This window comes from Micropterus dolomieu, linkage group LG08 (assembly GCF_021292245.1).
Source record: "Micropterus dolomieu isolate WLL.071019.BEF.003 ecotype Adirondacks linkage group LG08, ASM2129224v1, whole genome shotgun sequence".
Taxonomy (NCBI): Eukaryota; Metazoa; Chordata; class Actinopteri; order Centrarchiformes; family Centrarchidae; genus Micropterus; species Micropterus dolomieu.
Genome location: NC_060157.1, coordinates 29,778,102 through 29,795,445, shown reverse-complemented (window position 1 = coordinate 29,795,445; position 17,344 = coordinate 29,778,102). Strand labels below are relative to the sequence as shown.

The window sequence follows — 17,344 nt, the reverse complement described above, 5'->3', positions numbered from 1 at the left end:
GTGTACGCAGACAAAATACAACCGTATCGGCTACAGAACAGTCACACACCAGCTTCCTCAAAAGAGCAACCCCTTCCCCAGGGCCCTGCCTACCCAAAACTTAGCCTAAGCTGTCTTCTGGGGCATGCCGGGCTCGAGGCGACTTTAAAGGCGAAACTTCGGTGGCCAGGGCCCCGAAAGCCTACCTCCGACAGGGAACTCGCTCCCCACCCAGGATTTGCCCCGAAAATAATAAAGGAAAAATAACAACCAAGTGCCCAATGGAAAGACTGCTGGGCAGCCTAGCTGGACACTTCTAACTAGCTGGGGAAAGGTCTACCCTGGAAAAACTGGACAGTGGAAACCCACACGCAACAGTCAATGTGAACAGTTCCAACACGAATACAAACAATAAGTGCTTCCCCACAACCCAGAATGTTTGGGAAAAAGGATCCCGGACAAGCCCCCAAATTGTTACGAACCTCCAGTGGAAAGTCCAGGGGATGAGGAGGTTAGTGACAATAATAGAATCATTCCAGGTTGAAGGAAGCCAGGAGACAGCTTTTACAGGTCGTACGCGTTTTATTTACAATGAGGAGAAAAAAAAAAGCTAAGGTACCCTCAGGGAGGGTCTACAAAAAACAACTTCCCAAAAACAAGGAAGCGCCCATAAATGCCACAAATGAGAAAACAACACAGGATACAATAACGAATTTCGCCCTCCCTCCACTGAGGGAGTGAACCCCACCACAAGGTTCAGACTTATCGCTTTGCTGCACTGTCGGCTCACCCAGCTCACCCAGCTCACCCAGCTCACCCAGCTCACCCAGCTCACCCAGCTCACCCAGCTCACCCAGCTCACCCAGCTCACCCAGCTCACCCAGCTCACCATGCCGTCTGCACTCCCCACTCTCCACACCCAGTCTGCCTGCTTTCTGCTCCTTATACCGGCTCCTGCGCTCCCGCTGATTGTAACTGGGGACAGGTGTGCACCCTAGCCTCCTGGCTGCAACATTAGAGGGGGGAAGGGCAGGACCTGCAGGGCACAGACGAGCAGCAGTACACAGACACAGGGCTCAAGGGCCGTAACACATTGTTTTCTGAAAAACTTATTTTAAACTTATTATTAAACTTATTTTGTCAGCCTCTGTAGCAGATAGTGGAAATGATTGCCTTTGCCCTTGTGTTCATTCACATTTTTCAAATTCAAAAAAAGCACAGTGGAATGTTCGGGGTGTACGTACCTTTATATATGTATACAAATAACTGTACATATTTTATTTTGTATGTTACCATATTTTAATATAGGCCTATATAGCCTTGTGCTGTATAATGACTAATAAACAACCTTGTACCTTGTGCATCACAGCCGATTCTTTGGGCGGCAGCAGAGGAAAACAGCTGAGTTGACTTTTGTGGATCAAGAGACTGGGGCTTCAGGGTTTGCTACATGCAGGCCTCTTCTTTGTTTCCCTTGAAGTGAGACCCCCAGCATGCCAAAATTGTTCAATTTCAAATTTGTGTGTGTGTGTTTGTGTTTCGATTATGTCAAGAACCGTTCATCCAGTCGTCGATGGGTTTGTTCCTGCAGACCCAAGGGAGGGCAGTGTTGCGTAGATACAATGTAAACATGCAACAACCTTCAGAATTAATAAATACAGTAGAGAACAGTGCTAAGCAGAGCTCTGCAGCAGCGACAGCGTGGAGCGTCATGGGGGAACAGCAGAGTTGCTTGCAAGGGCGGGGCTTATGCTGCTCAGCTCTGCAACAGCGAGAGCAGGGTATGATCGTGGGGACGGGACTTATGTGCTTCTATGTAGTAGGGAATTGTTGAAATGGGAGTTTTTGTCATCACACAGGTTTGATTTATGTAAGAAACAAATGTGTTGAACCGAGTTGTAAGAGTTTTATGGTATGTTATGTTTTATGTTATGTTCTAAGGAAGCGCTGAATATCTAGCAATATCTCCACCATTATCATGTTGTTTCAGTGTTATTAATGCTGTAGGTCTGGGGTCGGCAAATAAGTTTACTAATTTAAAAACAATTAGTGGTTTCCCTGTTAGCTCAGTCAGTAGTACACAGGCCTTTCAATCGGATGGTTGTGTGTTTGGTCCCCCCCCTTGCGTGCTTTTTTCCTTCTTCAACAAATTAGCTATGAAAAAACTGTTTCACATGATCACAGTAAAGCATGTGCTGGAGTGTCTGCGTCCAGGCGATTGATCCACATCCAACAACTTATGGATACTAAATGTCTGTTCACAAATCCCGTTTCCTGAGGTGTGTCAAGCACATCACAGACTCTTTTGAATATATTTCAGAACTTTTCAAAGGAAATGCTCTCAGTTCAACTCGAAATATAGCATTGCTGTAAAAAAAACTTTCTTAGGTTTTTATTTTGTAGTCACAATCACTTAAGAGGAGTGATTATGTGAGTAACTGTTGCTGTCATGACTTAGATATATTTTTTTTACCAGCCCTTATCAAAGAATTTATTCATGATTCCTAAAGCCGACCACTGATTAAGATGAAACCATGTGAGAAGTACATTTTGAACAAAAAGCATAGAGATTCCCCTTTGAACTGCTCTGCTCTAGTTATAGTGATGATACTAAACTATGATACTGCATAAAAAGTCCCAAACATATAAAAACATATATATATACTCATGTTTATTATAACTGTTGCAAACCAACATTTCTTTGGTTGAGAACTGCCTCAATATCCCGACAAGTTCCACTTTCAAACATTAATAAAGTAAAACAAGTACTTAAACATGATTCATTTTTCAACTCCTTTAATTAAAAAACGGTTTAAACACTTTTGGCTACAACCCAGTCAGTGAAGAATGAGTTTAGAATGACCTTACAATACAATACCAACAATTATTTGAATGTTATCTGATTTTAGATAAAAGAAATTCAACTAGACTGAAGGTGCTTTTAGACGAGTGGTTGCCGGCACTGCCTCCATTGTTTTCATTTTAACATAGTGACAGATATGCCGCTACAACCCATTCGGTTTTACTGTGTGTGGAGATTGTACTAGGTGGGAAGTGGATATTAGGAATTACAATATTTATATTTCATTAATTTGTTTATTTGACATGGACAGTGCTCATTAATTAACAGTAAAATAACTGTGAATGAGCCAGTGGTGGCTCAACAGGCTTCATCTGTTGTCCCTGCTGATATTTATTACCATGATCCTATAAGATTATATGGTATACAGTTAAATTGCAGTGTAGATGTTGGTTTTCTTTATTTAAGATAATAAATAAAAAAAATTCATGTGGCTGTTATTTATTGATATTTAAGTACATTATGCCTAAAATGGCCTTGAAAATCATGCATGACAAAAAAAAATAAAAAATCAGGCCAATCATTCCATTCCTATTCTACTCATTTATAAAGCAAAATAAAAAATGAATAAATGTGCCCTTGTCTTTTTAGGTGGCTGAGGTTGAGGGGATGAAGGACCATACATAACTGGAAAATGTGACTTTAAATGCCCTCCTGTTAATGCCAAAGTGCTGTGGTAGTAACCAAGAGAATGGCTGAAAGAAATATTGAATAGATGTGTATCTGTATGTGTGCTTGCCTAAGCATTGCAAAATGTGTTATACCTGAGCACACACACACACACTGACACACACACACACACACACACACACACACACACACACACACACATATACTACCCACTGAATTCTGACAAATCAGGTGAAACATTAGTATTTTTAAAATTTTCGGTGATGGCACCTGTGCTATTGTCAAGATACTATAACAATGACATTGTAGTACGAATGTTAAAATTGAGATTAAGACCAAACATTTCATAGTCTTAAAAGTATCTTTCTGTGGTGCTTTCTGCAGTTACAGATGGGTCAAAGTCTATTCTTCTCTGTTTTTATGAAGATGACAGCTTATGCTGTACAGGTCAATGTCAAAATTGAGTGGTAGTTAAGGATATTCGCTGTTGGCCTTTTGCTCTCATAAAGAATTTATATTCCCACCGGAATCAATGATATATATTTAATCTTGTTTCTCTGTGAGTAACCTTGTGATAACTTCGGGGAAGACAAGTAGTGTGACTTGCAGTTCTTGTAATAAATAGAAAATAAAAAGATAAATGATTAACTTGGACGGCATGTGTTCCTGTCAGTGTTCTTGAAATCCCTTTCCTTCAGTGGTAAGATTCTAGATCATTCCAGCCAGCCAAGGAGGAAGAAAGAGTCCCACAGATCCCAGTATGCACACCAGTACAAACATCCAGAGGAATATCCTGTCAATGACCATGGCCACATACTTCCACTCCTCCTTCACCTAGCAGAGAAAAGACACAGCAGATAGGAACATTTCAAATTTTACCCCACACCACCTTCTTTTTACCAGCTCTCAATTTTCACCCTTGATTGATTTCTCTCAAATGGTTGATTTTTTCATTATTATTTCCTAAATGTCAGTCAGTCTTTGCTTGTCTCTCCAATGAAAAATTCAAGGTCAAATTACTGAGGTCCCATTGTTTCAAAGACGGGCCTTTTCTGGGAGATAGAAAGTGCATTATAGTATTGGCAAAGACTCATGAGAATGAATATAATAACTTCTTAGAATTTTAGAATAATTGTACACATTTTTTTCTCCTTCCACTGGACAAAGATGCTTCATTTTTTTTCTAGTGATGGAGCAATTAACCCTTAATCAGTGCTGTAAACTTGCTTTTGCTGCTTAGCAGTTTCCTAATTAAAATACATTTTCACTGGTATATTTTAAAATGATAAAGAAGTGTCATGTTACTTTCTTACACTCTGAATACTACAGACCAGCAGTATGACACATCTGGTCAGATAACATCAGGTAACGTCTGAGTAAATTGTAACTTGTCTGATGATCACCTGCTTTATGTAAGCAAGTTTTGACAATAGTTCGGCAAACAGATGGATGTAGGAACACCCCCTGTTGGACAAAAAGGCACGTCCTGTTGCACTTAATGTACTGAGAATTTTACATTTTAAAAAGGTGATTACAAATAGAAGGTAACGGTCATATTGCATGTGCTTAGAACATACTAGTATTCAAAAATATTGAATGGAATCTCACAAACCGCTCTGTGAGACTTTATTCAAATGTGAGCACTATATAAACATTTAGAGACTACCATGTCATTACCAAGGCTTTAGTGGTTATAAAATTTCCGTAAACTCACTGAAAAGTCTGCATCTTCCGCCCTGAGATGATCAGCAATGTACTGAACTCCCTCTATGGCCTGATACATAGCTGGGGAAATAGTTGGAACCACAGTGTCCTGTTGGGTACTGGCGTCTTTAGTGGACTTTGTTGTGAGATTTTCAGCAAGGTGATCTGTAGAGGCTTGTTTCTTCATCCATCTTGTGATCCCGATGACCCCAGGCCCTTCATCATTCAGACAGCAGTACTGGAAGCTGCGGGAACGGCACAGATGCCCAGCTCTCTGAAGAAGCTCCTTCTGTTGGTCAAACATTTGCTCTACACTGAGGGAGCGGTCATTTGAGGCCAATGTATTTGGTTCTTCCTTGGATATGCTGGGAAGTGGACCCATTGGCAAAGTTGGTGGTAAGGACAATTGGGATGAAGACAAGGCTGCAGAGTTGTGTCCACGTAAGGGTTGTTTGTCTGAGAGAACTGAGAACTGACCAGATGTGGACCGGCAAAAAATGTTGGCCTTTAGCGGGTGTTCTTCCTTGTTGTGGTACTCAAGCGGGGAAGAGGGTGGAGAAGGTGAGCTGACAAGGATGCTTGGACTGTCCGATGGAGTCTTTGGGAGGGTATTCTCTACCTGGCTCATCTGTCTCAACCCTGTTGCCAACCCCGTCCAAAAAGCCTGGGAGTTGCCTGTTGTAGATATGGTGGTGGGACGGTGCATCATCTCAATAAGCTTCTTGCAGTGCTGCTTGGCTGTGCCTGGTGGACGCTTCATGAAGAGGACTCGTGGCACCAAGTCCAAAAATACTCTCCGCACCCAGTGAGGCATTCCATGGGTTTGTGGGGATCGGTGATGTACGTTTAACACGAAGACAGTTATTATGATGGAGAGTGTGACAAAGACCATAGTGAACAGCAGGTATTCACCAATCAGTGGAATCACCAGCGATGTAGACGGTATAATCTCTGTGATCAGTAGGAGGAATACTGTTAGGGACAGCAACACTGAGATACACAAGGTGATCTTCTCTCCACATTGTGAAGGCAAATAAAACACCAGCACAGTCAAACAGGAGATAAGAAGACAGGGGATGATAAGATTAATGGTGTAGAACAACGGAAGCCTTCGGATGATGAAGTAGTAAGTGATGTCTGAATATATCTCTGTGCAGCACTCATATTTTTTGGTATTGTACTTGCCCACTGCATTGACAATGACCCACTCGCCACTCTCCCAGTAGTCCATTTGGTCCACATCGCTGGCCATGCTGATCAGATCGATCTTGGCACGGTCATAGGTCCACGAGCCAAACTTCATCTTGCAGCTTTGCTGGTCAAAAGGGAAAAAGGTGACATCTATGCTGCATGAAGACTTGTAAATGGCTGGTGGCATCCACTTTATCCGACCATCATGGAACAGATGTGCCTTTGTGAGGTGAGTTACCGCAAAGTCACCATCAGCGCTGCACATAAAAACAGGATGTAAGAAGAGAAAAGTAAAGATATTTTTCAGAATACACATTAAACCTTTTCTTTCATCAAAGCATTTTAATGCTGGCTAAATTTTTCAAACAATACTTTTTAAAGTCCACTTGATTCTGAACTGTGGAAAAAGCTAGTAAGTGGACCCCTACATAGAGAATTACAAGGCAACCGCCTCCCTCAGATTTGGTCCTGCCTCCAGCTCTTGACAAAAGCTCTTATCTTCATGGTAAACACTGTTTTCTAGCAAGCATTGCACTTTGTGTAATTTCTGTCACTGCGATTGTGGCGCGACAGTGTTTCCACTGGTTCCCTGCCTCTCGATGTTTTAATATAGTTTTATTTGACTGGCAGCCATTTAAAAATGCAGTTGTAAATTCTTCGTATCTGGCCCAAGGATACTTTGACTTGCAGACTAAGGGAGCCTGGGATCAAACTACCGACCTTCTGATAAGTAGACGACAGCTGTACCCCCTGAGCCACAGCCAACCCACATCATCTATGTTGCCTTCATTCTGTTCTGCCTGTTATCTGTTCTGAACATCTACCTTCCATAGCCCTCTCGATTCATCCTTGTTGCTGAATGTAAGCTTGTGTTTTGACTTATAAAGACCACCAAAGCGAAACAAAGACACCAAAACACACACACACACACACACACACACACACACACCAGCAATGTTACTTAGCGTTGTGGACATTGCATGTTGTCCTTTTCTATAGTCTATTACAAAAAAGTTAACCTAAATCAGATATTTTGGTGTTGTCACAGATTACATCAAGACAATCAGCCATCACATAAAAACATACAAGCTATTGATACAGATCCTCACTTGTTGTATAGAACAATGTCAGGCCTCCAGATGATCTCTGATGGAATACGGATGGAGGTGACATTTTCGTATTCCTCCGGGTTCCAGCGGAGTTTGTAATCATTCCATTCCTGTTGGAAAACATTAATCATAATTATATACTTGTAATCTGTAGCTCTGTATAGGACTGTATCTTGAACATGTGTTTGTCTCTCATCATCACATACTTGCTTGACCCAGACATTTGTGGTCATCATCTGGTTCTTCTCATCCTTATTTCATATAAGCAGAGGAGAAAATTACAGACTTAATCATCACATTTCTTTGAACATCTAATTTACAAAACATTTCTTTTCAAAGCTCCTACATGCACTCATGTGCATGATTCAGTTACAGAACAAATCCACATACATGCCCTATATTTATAAAGACAGATTAGTTGTGTAATACACCAAAAAAAGTATTAGGCAGTGCTTCACGCAAGAACACCCTCACTGTACTGTGTTGTTGCCTCGCTGCTGGCAAGCTGCTTTCTCCAACTCTTTCCCCAAAACATCTAAGACACAGCAGTCAGCGTATACACTCTGTAGGAGAAGACAACTTCACCCTGAGCTGACTGTCACTACCAGGCATGTAGAGCAAGCACTGTCACCTAACTGTGAGTCAAAAAGCAGGAGTATCATCCCTGCATCGATGCAGGTTGCACATACTCAATCTTGAAGCTGCACCAGGCAACTTTGCATAGCTCCAAATGGCAGTTAGAGGTGTTATAAAATGCTTTTAACTTAGTCAGCAGAAACCCTGCAATATAATGTTTGTAAAATGGACTGTGGTGAAAAGATACCATAGGGACATGAGAGAATAACAATGTTATTTTGTTGTGTATAGTAAGTATACTTAATAACTGAATTTAATTTGGGAAAATAATTAAATCTCTCCTGTTGTGGTTTCATTTCTGCTGATTGAAGTGATCGGTATATTTAAATGTATATCTCTTGCCTAGTCTGGCTTTGAGTTAGTTGCTATTATGATCACAATGAAGATAATACATAAGACAGAAGGAGTACGAGTGAAAATGCAACATTTCCACAATTGCATTGCACCAACACCATCATAACATAACAAAGAAGCCCTGTCGTGTCATTTATAAACGGTAAAGGTCCAAGTAAAGAGGTGGCTGGGGCCAACGGGTGGGCCAGATTTTGGACTTTCACCCAGGAGACTTTCCTGTGTGAAACAGTGTGAAAAAGTCAACAGTTAATGTTTTTAATTAAGTTACGTAGGTTATGTAAGTTACACAAGTAATGTTACTTAACCACGTGAGTTAAGTCACATAATGTTATCTTAACCCAAACCATGATCTTTTCCTTAACCTATGTACTTTTCTTGCCTAAATCTAACCAAGTACTTTAGTGCCTAAACCTTACCTACTTGTGACGTTTCATAACGTTAATGTGCCGTTTCACAGCGTTACCTCTAGTTTAATTCGGAAAGTCTAACTGGACATTGCATATATAGTGTTGCTGATTTGACCACGGAGCTCTACACTTCCAAAAATAAAGTGAGAATGTGTTTAAATTAGATATGGAGACTTAAGCAGGAGTGTTTTGTTGTAGAGCAGGCTGCTGTTTGGCTTTTAGTCAGCGTAACCATCTGCCTATGATAGAATGCATGGTTTAAAATGAAGCAATTTGATGTATAGAAACAACATCTATAATAGTAATAATAATAATCCTTATTTGTAGAGCACTTTTCAAAAACAAGTTACAAAGTGCTTTAACAAGTTTCTATGTAGACAGAGAGCTAACCTTATTCCGTCAGAGTAACGCAAAAATAGGGGGCACATTTTGAAACCAAAACATATAAAATTTCTTTTGGTTTCAGATTTTTTTCCTCAAATGAGACCACTGAAAAAGTGATTTACAGAACCAATATGTATGTTGTAGTAGTAAAAAGCAACTTAATTTGAATTTGCTACGGATGAAATTTACCAAGGCTGGGAATTTTTACTCACCACATCAATAAGCTGGGCAATAGACAGTCCAAAGTGGACTAGCACTGTGTCTGTAGTGTTTTCCACAGGCCGGGAGAGCTTATTATAATGTGCAAACAGATCCTGAAGCAGCCTCTCTTCAGCGTGGGCACGCGGTACAACATGGGAATAAACTGAGGAGAGAGAAGAGATTAGACCCAAAGGAAAGCATGGGGTGTGGCACTTGGACATTGACAATGGTAACTCCCACCCTTTGATTTATTATCCAATAGATTTGAAATCCTGTTTAACCAATTATCAAATAACAATTGGATGCCTTATCTAGGTTGATGTTGTTTGCCTCATATCAGTGTCGAAATGTGCGGTTGCACACGGTTAAAAAGCTGCTAATCAATCAGCGTGCTCCAGTCCCTTTTTTTAATGGAAGTTTACTGCCCTCGAACTGAGAATCACTTGATTCAGCTGCATATTGCTGGAAGACGTGCAAAGAACCCTGTTTCACACATAAGGAAAGCTTAGACTAATCACATGGCCTTCTATAGCCCATATGTGTCATTTAATGTATTTTCAGTTGTTTAAAAACAAAACAAAATCCTTCATGCTCATTTTGTGCAGACATTGCCAGTGACCCTTGAGAAGGACTTTTAGGGGTACTATGACACAGGTTTCCCCAGGTCATGATAGGGTCAATTACTGAACTAAAGTAAGTCAAAGGTGACAGTCACTGACTCTCCAAAACAGTAATCAGACTCTGTCTCTCCTCTCTGCCTGCTTGGTCGACTGACTGACGCAGCTGCCTCGACAACAATGCACTGTTATACATTATACAGGTAACCCAAGATCGAGATTGTCTTTATTTTGTGTCATTACAGACCTGAGAAAGGAGAACAGACACCTGGCTTGCTTCATTTTCATAGCAACCCTCTATAAACTCGATATACCAGTTTAATTTTTGTTTGCATAATATTAATTTTGAATATATTTTCTACCCTCTACAATTGCATACATTTATCTGTAATGGATTGATGCAACCATGCCCCTGTTAGGAACCGTTGTGGAGACGGTTAAAAGGAGGGTGACCTCTATTACACTGGTGGCGTATGGTTACATGAGACGGGATCTGGGAGATGAGAGCGGCGGGAGGTGAGATGAGAGAAGGAAAGAGAGGAAGGATGAACCTGAACCTGAGGACATCTGTTGTGTTTCCGAACAGACGTTCTGATGGACGGATCTGTCGAGACGTCTCGTCCCTCCTTCACCCCCTTTCGTCCTCTCTGCCAAGGCCATGGAAATGAAGCAACTCAATCCAATCACGCCACCCCCCTTTACAATGAGCTCACATTGCACTAAGAATGACCTAACGAGGTCTGAGAGCAATTAAAGAGACAGGGATCGTCCCGAGGCTGGTACAGTACAATGTCCTTTGTATTCCGATCCTATTTTCATATTCAATTACCATTTTTCCATTCTGGACATTGTGCATCTGTGGAGGTAATTCAGTGGCACAGCAATACATCATAGGCTGTGATTTAGTTTCACCAGTCTCAGTGATATTTCATTATACCTGACACTACTGCATATTTCAATGTTTTATTGTGTGTAGAGCATCATATATATTGCTTATTGCTTATTGTGAAAAATAGTTCCCCAGCTTTCCTCATTATTACATGTGATTGCACAGGAAGGCTATCTATCAATCTATCTGTCTTAGACAAAGATGCTCTGCTGTTCTAACTTGTAATTTTTAAAACAGGGACACAGGTGTTGTTGTCATGCTGCTGGCCTTCCTCTGGGGTCCTCCTACCCACTCGATCAAAGCTGATGGGCTGTCCTTCAGTTGCCTGAAAACTGGCATCCTCAATTTTTAAAGGCTTGGGATCAATATCGTATTAAATGGATAGTTTCTTTCTTCCCCCATTTCTTTTTTCCTCCATGTCTTCTCTTCCTGTTTGCACCTGAATCTGTTTGATGTGTCCAACAACCTTGAAATGTCTCTACGTTTTCAGTTGAGAGATACCCAAACAAGTACCTTTGTTTAATCACATCAGCTCAGAATGATATGACATCTGTTGAATACAGCTACTATTAAATAAAGAGGGATGCTCCACTAGATTGTAAAGCAGCCTTGCAACTAATGGATTTAGAAGGGGGGGATCGCAGGGTGTCCTGACTTTGACAATGTGTGGGTCAGAGCAGTAATGTGTGCATGAAAAAGTACGTAGCTGTTGATGAGTTTGCTTTTGTACAGTGTGCTTTACAGGACGCATTACAATGCATTCAGAAAGTATTCACTGCGCTTCACTTTTTCCACATTTTATTACAGCCTTATTCCAAAATGGATGAAATTCATTATTTTCCTCAAAAATACCCCATAAAGACAATGTGAAAGAACTTTGCAAGTTTATTAAAAATAAAAAACAATAAAAGTACAAGTATGTAAGTATTCACAGCTTTTGCCATGACAGCTCAGGTGCATCCTGAGTCCACTGATCATCCTTGACATGTTTCTACAACTTGATTTACCACCTGTGGTAAATTCAATTAATTGGACATGATTTGGAAAGGCACACACCTGTCTATATAAGGTCCCACAGTTGACAGTGCATGTCAGAGCACAAACCGAGCCATGAAGTCCAAAGAATTGTCTGTAGACCTCCGAGACTGCATTGTATCGAGGCACAGATCTGGGGAAGTGAACAGAAAAATTTCTGCAGCATTGAAACTGCCGGGGGAGAAGGGCCTTAGTCAGGGAGGTGACCAAGAACCCGATGGTCCCTCTGACAGAGCTCCAGCGCGTCTCTGTGGAGAGAGCAGGACCTTCCAGAAGAACAACATGTCTGCAGCACTCCACCAATCAGGCCTGTATGGTAGAGTGGCCAGACGGAAGCCACTCCTCAGTAAAAGGCACATGACAGCCCACCTGGAGTTTGCCAAAAGGCACCTGAAGGACTCTCAAACCACGAGAAACCAAGTTCTCTGGTCTGAAGAAAAAAAGATTGAACTCTTTGGCCTGAATGGCAAGCGTCATGTCTGGAGGAAACCAGGCACCGCTCATCACCTGGCCATTACCCTCCCTACAGTGAAGCATGGTGGTGGTAGCATCATGCTGTGGGGATGTTTTTCAGTGGCAGGGACTGGGGGACTAGTCAGGATCGAGGGAAAGATGAATGCAGTATCTAAAAATGGCTGTGTACTGATGCTCCCCATCTAACCTGATGGAGCTTGAGAGTTCCTGCAAAGAAGAATGGGAGAAACCCAAAAATAGGTGTGCCAAGCTTGTAGCATCATATGCACAAAAACTTGAGGCTGTAATTGGTACCAAAGGTGCTTCAACAAAGTGTTGAGCAAAGGCTGTGAGTACTTATGTACATGTGCTATTCGTTATGTGTCAAATGTGTCAAAGCTACTGTACCCAGTTCTGTCCTCTTTTGATCGATGCACTCTCATAGCCCAATAATGCATGTGCACCAAATATAATTTTTTATACAAGTGAGTCTTGCTCCTGAATCAGCCAGACAATGAATGTTACCAGGTCACTGAGCAATGGAGGCAGTTTCTACCTTCTTATCTAATGTAAACTAAAGGAAACAACATTTTTGTGTCTGTTGTTTTGTCAGTGATGTGTTACTCATCTTGTCAGAAATAAATGTCCTTGCTCTTCTAATGAATAATGGGACTGCCTCAGGGACTACAACAACTACTGGGTTGGGGAGGGGGCTGAATTTTATTTTATAAAAAAGCAAGATCATATGCTGCCTTTTTTTCATAATGACTCTCACTTCCCTCAGTAAGAACTCTAACTAAAAAATATAGATTCATAGCAAACAATAAAACAAAATACAGCACTCTATTTTCAAGTAAAGAGCTGCCCCCCCCCCCCCCCCACACACACACACACACACACACACACACACCCCAACCAGAAATACCTAATAATTTTCAAACAGTCCCTTCTGTTCATAAAGAAAATAAGAGATGAAGCAACTGACAGAATGGGAAATGATTTACCTTGTGGAGAAAAAGTGAAGAACAGTAAGCTTAAACATTTGTATGTATCCATAGCGGCTTCGGGATGTTCAGATTAGGTTAAACAGCGAGATGGAGAGGTCATGTCAGTCTGTGTCAGCCAAGGGCATGGTGTCCCTTTGAGTTCCATCTGTCCATCTCTTCAGTTGCTCTTCTGTCCAGTCTGCGTGTCAGTATGAAGGACCAGATCTGTAGTTTAGTTTCCCTGATCCAACACTTGAAATTCCCTCCTCGCTCCACTGGAATCCTTAATCCAAGTGTGGCTTATTCCTCTCTTCTCCACCCTCCCTGTCTACTTTACTCCCTCCCTCGCCTCTCATCTCTCCGCCTCCTCACCTCATCTCCCTCTCCCTTTCTCTCTCTCTCGCTCTCACTCACACACCTCATTTCTCTCTTTGCATTCTCTCATTCCCTCCCACTTATTTTCATTTTCCCTGTTCCAGTTTTCTCTCTTCTTCACTTTTTTCCATGAAAAAAACAATTTCTTTTGTTTGTGTGTGTGTGTGTGTTCCCTCAAGACAGAATGTATGTGTTGAGATTTACTTACCGGTGTATACAATATACATGAGCAGTACTGTGTGTGTGTGTTTGTGAGTTTGTGTTACTGCAGACCAGTTATTTGTATGTGAGCTATGCTACAGTGTGTAGATTTGTGTCAAAGTTCAGTATTGTAAAAGTGCCAGTGAGTCATAGGAACTCTGGATACTCTTCAATTGCCTCTCTGCCCTGTTTCCCAGGAGCATATCATATCCAATCCCACAGGCCCCCTCCCTTTATCTTACACTCCTCCTTCTCTTTTAACCACCACTGACCCGCACCTGCTGTCAACTTTTTTCCCCACATAATGTCTTACACACAGACATAGATTTCTCTTTCTCGGCAACCTCTCTGTGCTTCACTTCCAGTCTCCTTCACAGCTTTTATACGTCAGCAGAGCTCAGTGCCAAGGCTGGCCATTTATTGAGACAGTTGCATTTGCTTGAGGTGTGTTTGCTGTTGTCATACATCTTTTTACTTTTCCCCAGCAATGCTAACATGTCATGTTTTGATGATACAAAGAAAGAGAGAATAACTAGAGACACTTTAAAAAAAAAAACCTTGACTTCAGAGTCATGTTTACTTGAAATTGGCTAAGGCAGAGGGCTACTTTTGACTCTCTGAGAATTCTTTCTGACTGTGTCATATGATTTTGCAACAAAAGAGGTCCAGGTGGAGATATATTTTGCTGCTGTAGATGTTTTTGTCAGATATGCTTTTTTTCAATACCCTGTGAGCCCACAGAGAAAAGCCTCCGCAGTGTACATATTGATTTTTTATAATCAAAGACACGGCTCTCTTGATCCAGTGATGACTAACAGTGACTTGACAGATGAAGAGATTCCTCTCACAGGTGTGCTGCCATAGCGTAGATGTAGGTCTTACCATCTGAGATTTGATAGCCGATTATTTAGTTGGATTGCTAACAGGAGACCACCAGGAATTTGTCAGTGGTACATCGCAGCAGCCGGGTCCAGTGGAAGAGGAAATTTCACATTCAGTAAAGGCTAAGGTGCACACATAAGCCAATTACAGCCTGGCGGCTGACATATACATTAGTTTATCTAACACCCACATATAGACACAAATAAGCTCCCTCTGTGGACACCTCAGCTGATAAGAAGGACCATCTGTGCACTCTTCAAATGGTAAGGGAGTATCAAGAGTATGGCAGTATTCACATCTTGCAGCAGTCTCCTAATAATTAAGCTTGTCCTGATATCTGAAATTCTTTTTTACAAATGGTAATCAAAATTCTTGTGCAAAGTTTCTTGGCATTATGGTAACCCTTCAAATTCAACTAGCGGGTTTGTGTTTTAGCCACGCCAGCAGTGTGGCTCTAGGGATTGCAATATCAGCCCACTACTTTGGTCCAGATTGAAATTTCTCAGCAAGTATTGGATCTTTGCCATGAAATGTTAATGTCTACAGAAGATGAACTCTATATTTTGGTGATTACTTTACTTTTCCTCTAGTGCCACCATAAGGATGACCGTCTGGCGGGCCGCCATCTTGGTGAGGCCAGCTTAGCCAATAAGTTTCGTCTCTGTCATCAAATTGAAGTAGAGAAGAAGAGTTTGCTTTGGCGGAGGCAGTCTTAATCGGCCTCTGCCGGTGACCCGTAGGAGCTACACATGCAGGATATCAATCGATTCGTCTCTTCAATACCAAGAGAAAGAGTCCTGTAGAATGTTCTTTTCTCAAGCTGTGGCCTGTAAAGCATGGGAATACTTTTGGTCATAGGAATATTGACTGTTTATATCAATATTTCAATGTTTTGGAAGCTTTATGTTATTTGGAACGTGGTTGTATGGAGAGAAATAATGTTTTGAAGATTACTCCAAATAAAAGTCAAAAAACATGGACATTCGCCTGGTATATTTTTGAAAGATTGTGTAATAACTGTTGTATATCAGTTTCTTTTTGTCAAATTTACATTTACAGTTGTATTCCAGGTGTTTTAGAAGATATTCAGGTGCATTATAATCTATCTTATGATGGTTTTGATGGTTTATTGCATTAAAATAAAGCTTTTTTTACCAGGCGAGGATGAAAATAAATTTCTTCTGTATTGCATCTCCATGTAGTCTGTAATTGTGAAATAAATATGTTAATGTTCAATGGATTTATATTCCTTAGTTTCTGACCTTTTAAAGGAGACCAGAATTATGCATCTAGGCCTAATGGTTGAGAAGATATTACTGATTTATTTTGGGTGTTATTTTAGGCATTTGTCCTGGAAATAGGTGCCAGGTGCCGTGTGGTTAACTGAATTAGTCTGTGCCATATGATTCTTGTAGGTAGCGCTACATGATTTTTGAAAAAATGCTGATGGAGCAGTACTTGCAGCAGCAGCAATAGCAGTCACAGCTAACAGCTGACAGCTCTCACACGAATTTATTTTGGGAAATGCCCATTCTAGTTATTATTTGTTGTTAGCTGCGCTGGCTCAAATTCGTGTGAGCTAGAATGAGTTAGAAACATGAAACTTAGGGGAATAATTGGAAATGATGTGCATGTGCTTACATAGAAATATGAGCCCAATCGGCCACATGGTGGGTCAGTAATTAAGGCTTAAAAATGAAAACTTTGAAAGACCACGCCCCACGCACTGTAAGTCCGATTTATTTGAAATTTCTCACACAGATCCAGCTCAATGTGGTCTTCAAAAAGCCTCAAGGACCATTAAGGTCCGCCTAGAAAACACACATTTTTGACATCTCCTAGACGTTATTTGATTTTATTTTGAAGTCACTAATGCGAGAAAAGGTTTGAACCTCGAATTGCAGCTTATGGCTTCATTTATTAATTTTTTCTGTAATCTCAGTTTTGGGGGCCTTAACATGCTCAAAAACTCACGAAACTTTGCACACACGTCAAAGTGCATGGACCATCTTATCTTAAAGAGCTCATAGTACCTTACTACCCCACCAGAGCACTGCGCTCCCAGAATGCTGGGTTAGCGCATGCGTTGGCGTCTGTAGCCACCTGTCGGAAGCTCCGTCTTGAACCGGACTCTTATCCAGTTTTAATCCACTTTTTTCGTTACATTTTTTATATCCTTTTATTTAACTTAACTTTATTTAAGTTTTACGTGGGTTAAGGATTTTAGTCATCCGACATGGATTTTAAGATAGATGACCGTAAAAACGCGATCAACGCTACTGATCGCAACAAAGCTCCGGTGACTATGCAAGCCGAGATAACTCTGCCCCTTGAGGACTGCTCACTCCTTAAGAAAGCGAACAAGAAGATTGCTGACCTTATGGAAGACATCCGACGACTTTCAGAGGAACTCAAAGAGAAAGATTCCCTGCTGACTGGCTTTATGGATGT

General features: G+C 41.1%; 1 protein-coding gene across 1 annotated transcript; it reads right to left on the bottom strand.

Annotated features, from left to right (window-relative positions):
- Positions 1-2,758: 2,758 nt before the first annotated feature.
- On the bottom strand, positions 2,759-13,699 carry LOC123975523 (neuronal acetylcholine receptor subunit alpha-2-like). The gene is made up of 6 exons (XM_046057064.1): positions 13,454-13,699; positions 9,467-9,618; positions 7,680-7,724; positions 7,474-7,583; positions 5,184-6,621; positions 2,759-4,303 (listed from the first exon to the last, which is right to left on the bottom strand). Exons 1-6 carry the CDS (start codon positions 13,503-13,505, stop codon positions 4,178-4,180), a joined length of 1,923 nt encoding a protein of 640 aa, XP_045913020.1. The 5' UTR covers positions 13,506-13,699; the 3' UTR covers positions 2,759-4,177.
- Between the last annotated feature and the right edge of the window lie 3,645 nt (positions 13,700-17,344).

Excerpts from the sequence above, each read along its gene's own strand:
- LOC123975523 (XM_046057064.1), bottom strand. The coding sequence starts at position 13,505 with ATGGATACATACAAATGTTTAAGCTTACTGTTCTTCACTTTTTCTCCA. Across the intron at positions 7,584-7,679 it reads CAAATGTCTGGGTCAAGCAA|GAATGGAATGATTACAAACT; the intron begins GTATGTGATGAT and ends GTTTTCCAACAG. Across the intron at positions 6,622-7,473 it reads GACATTGTTCTATACAACAA|CGCTGATGGTGACTTTGCGG; the intron begins GTGAGGATCTGT and ends TTTTATGTGCAG.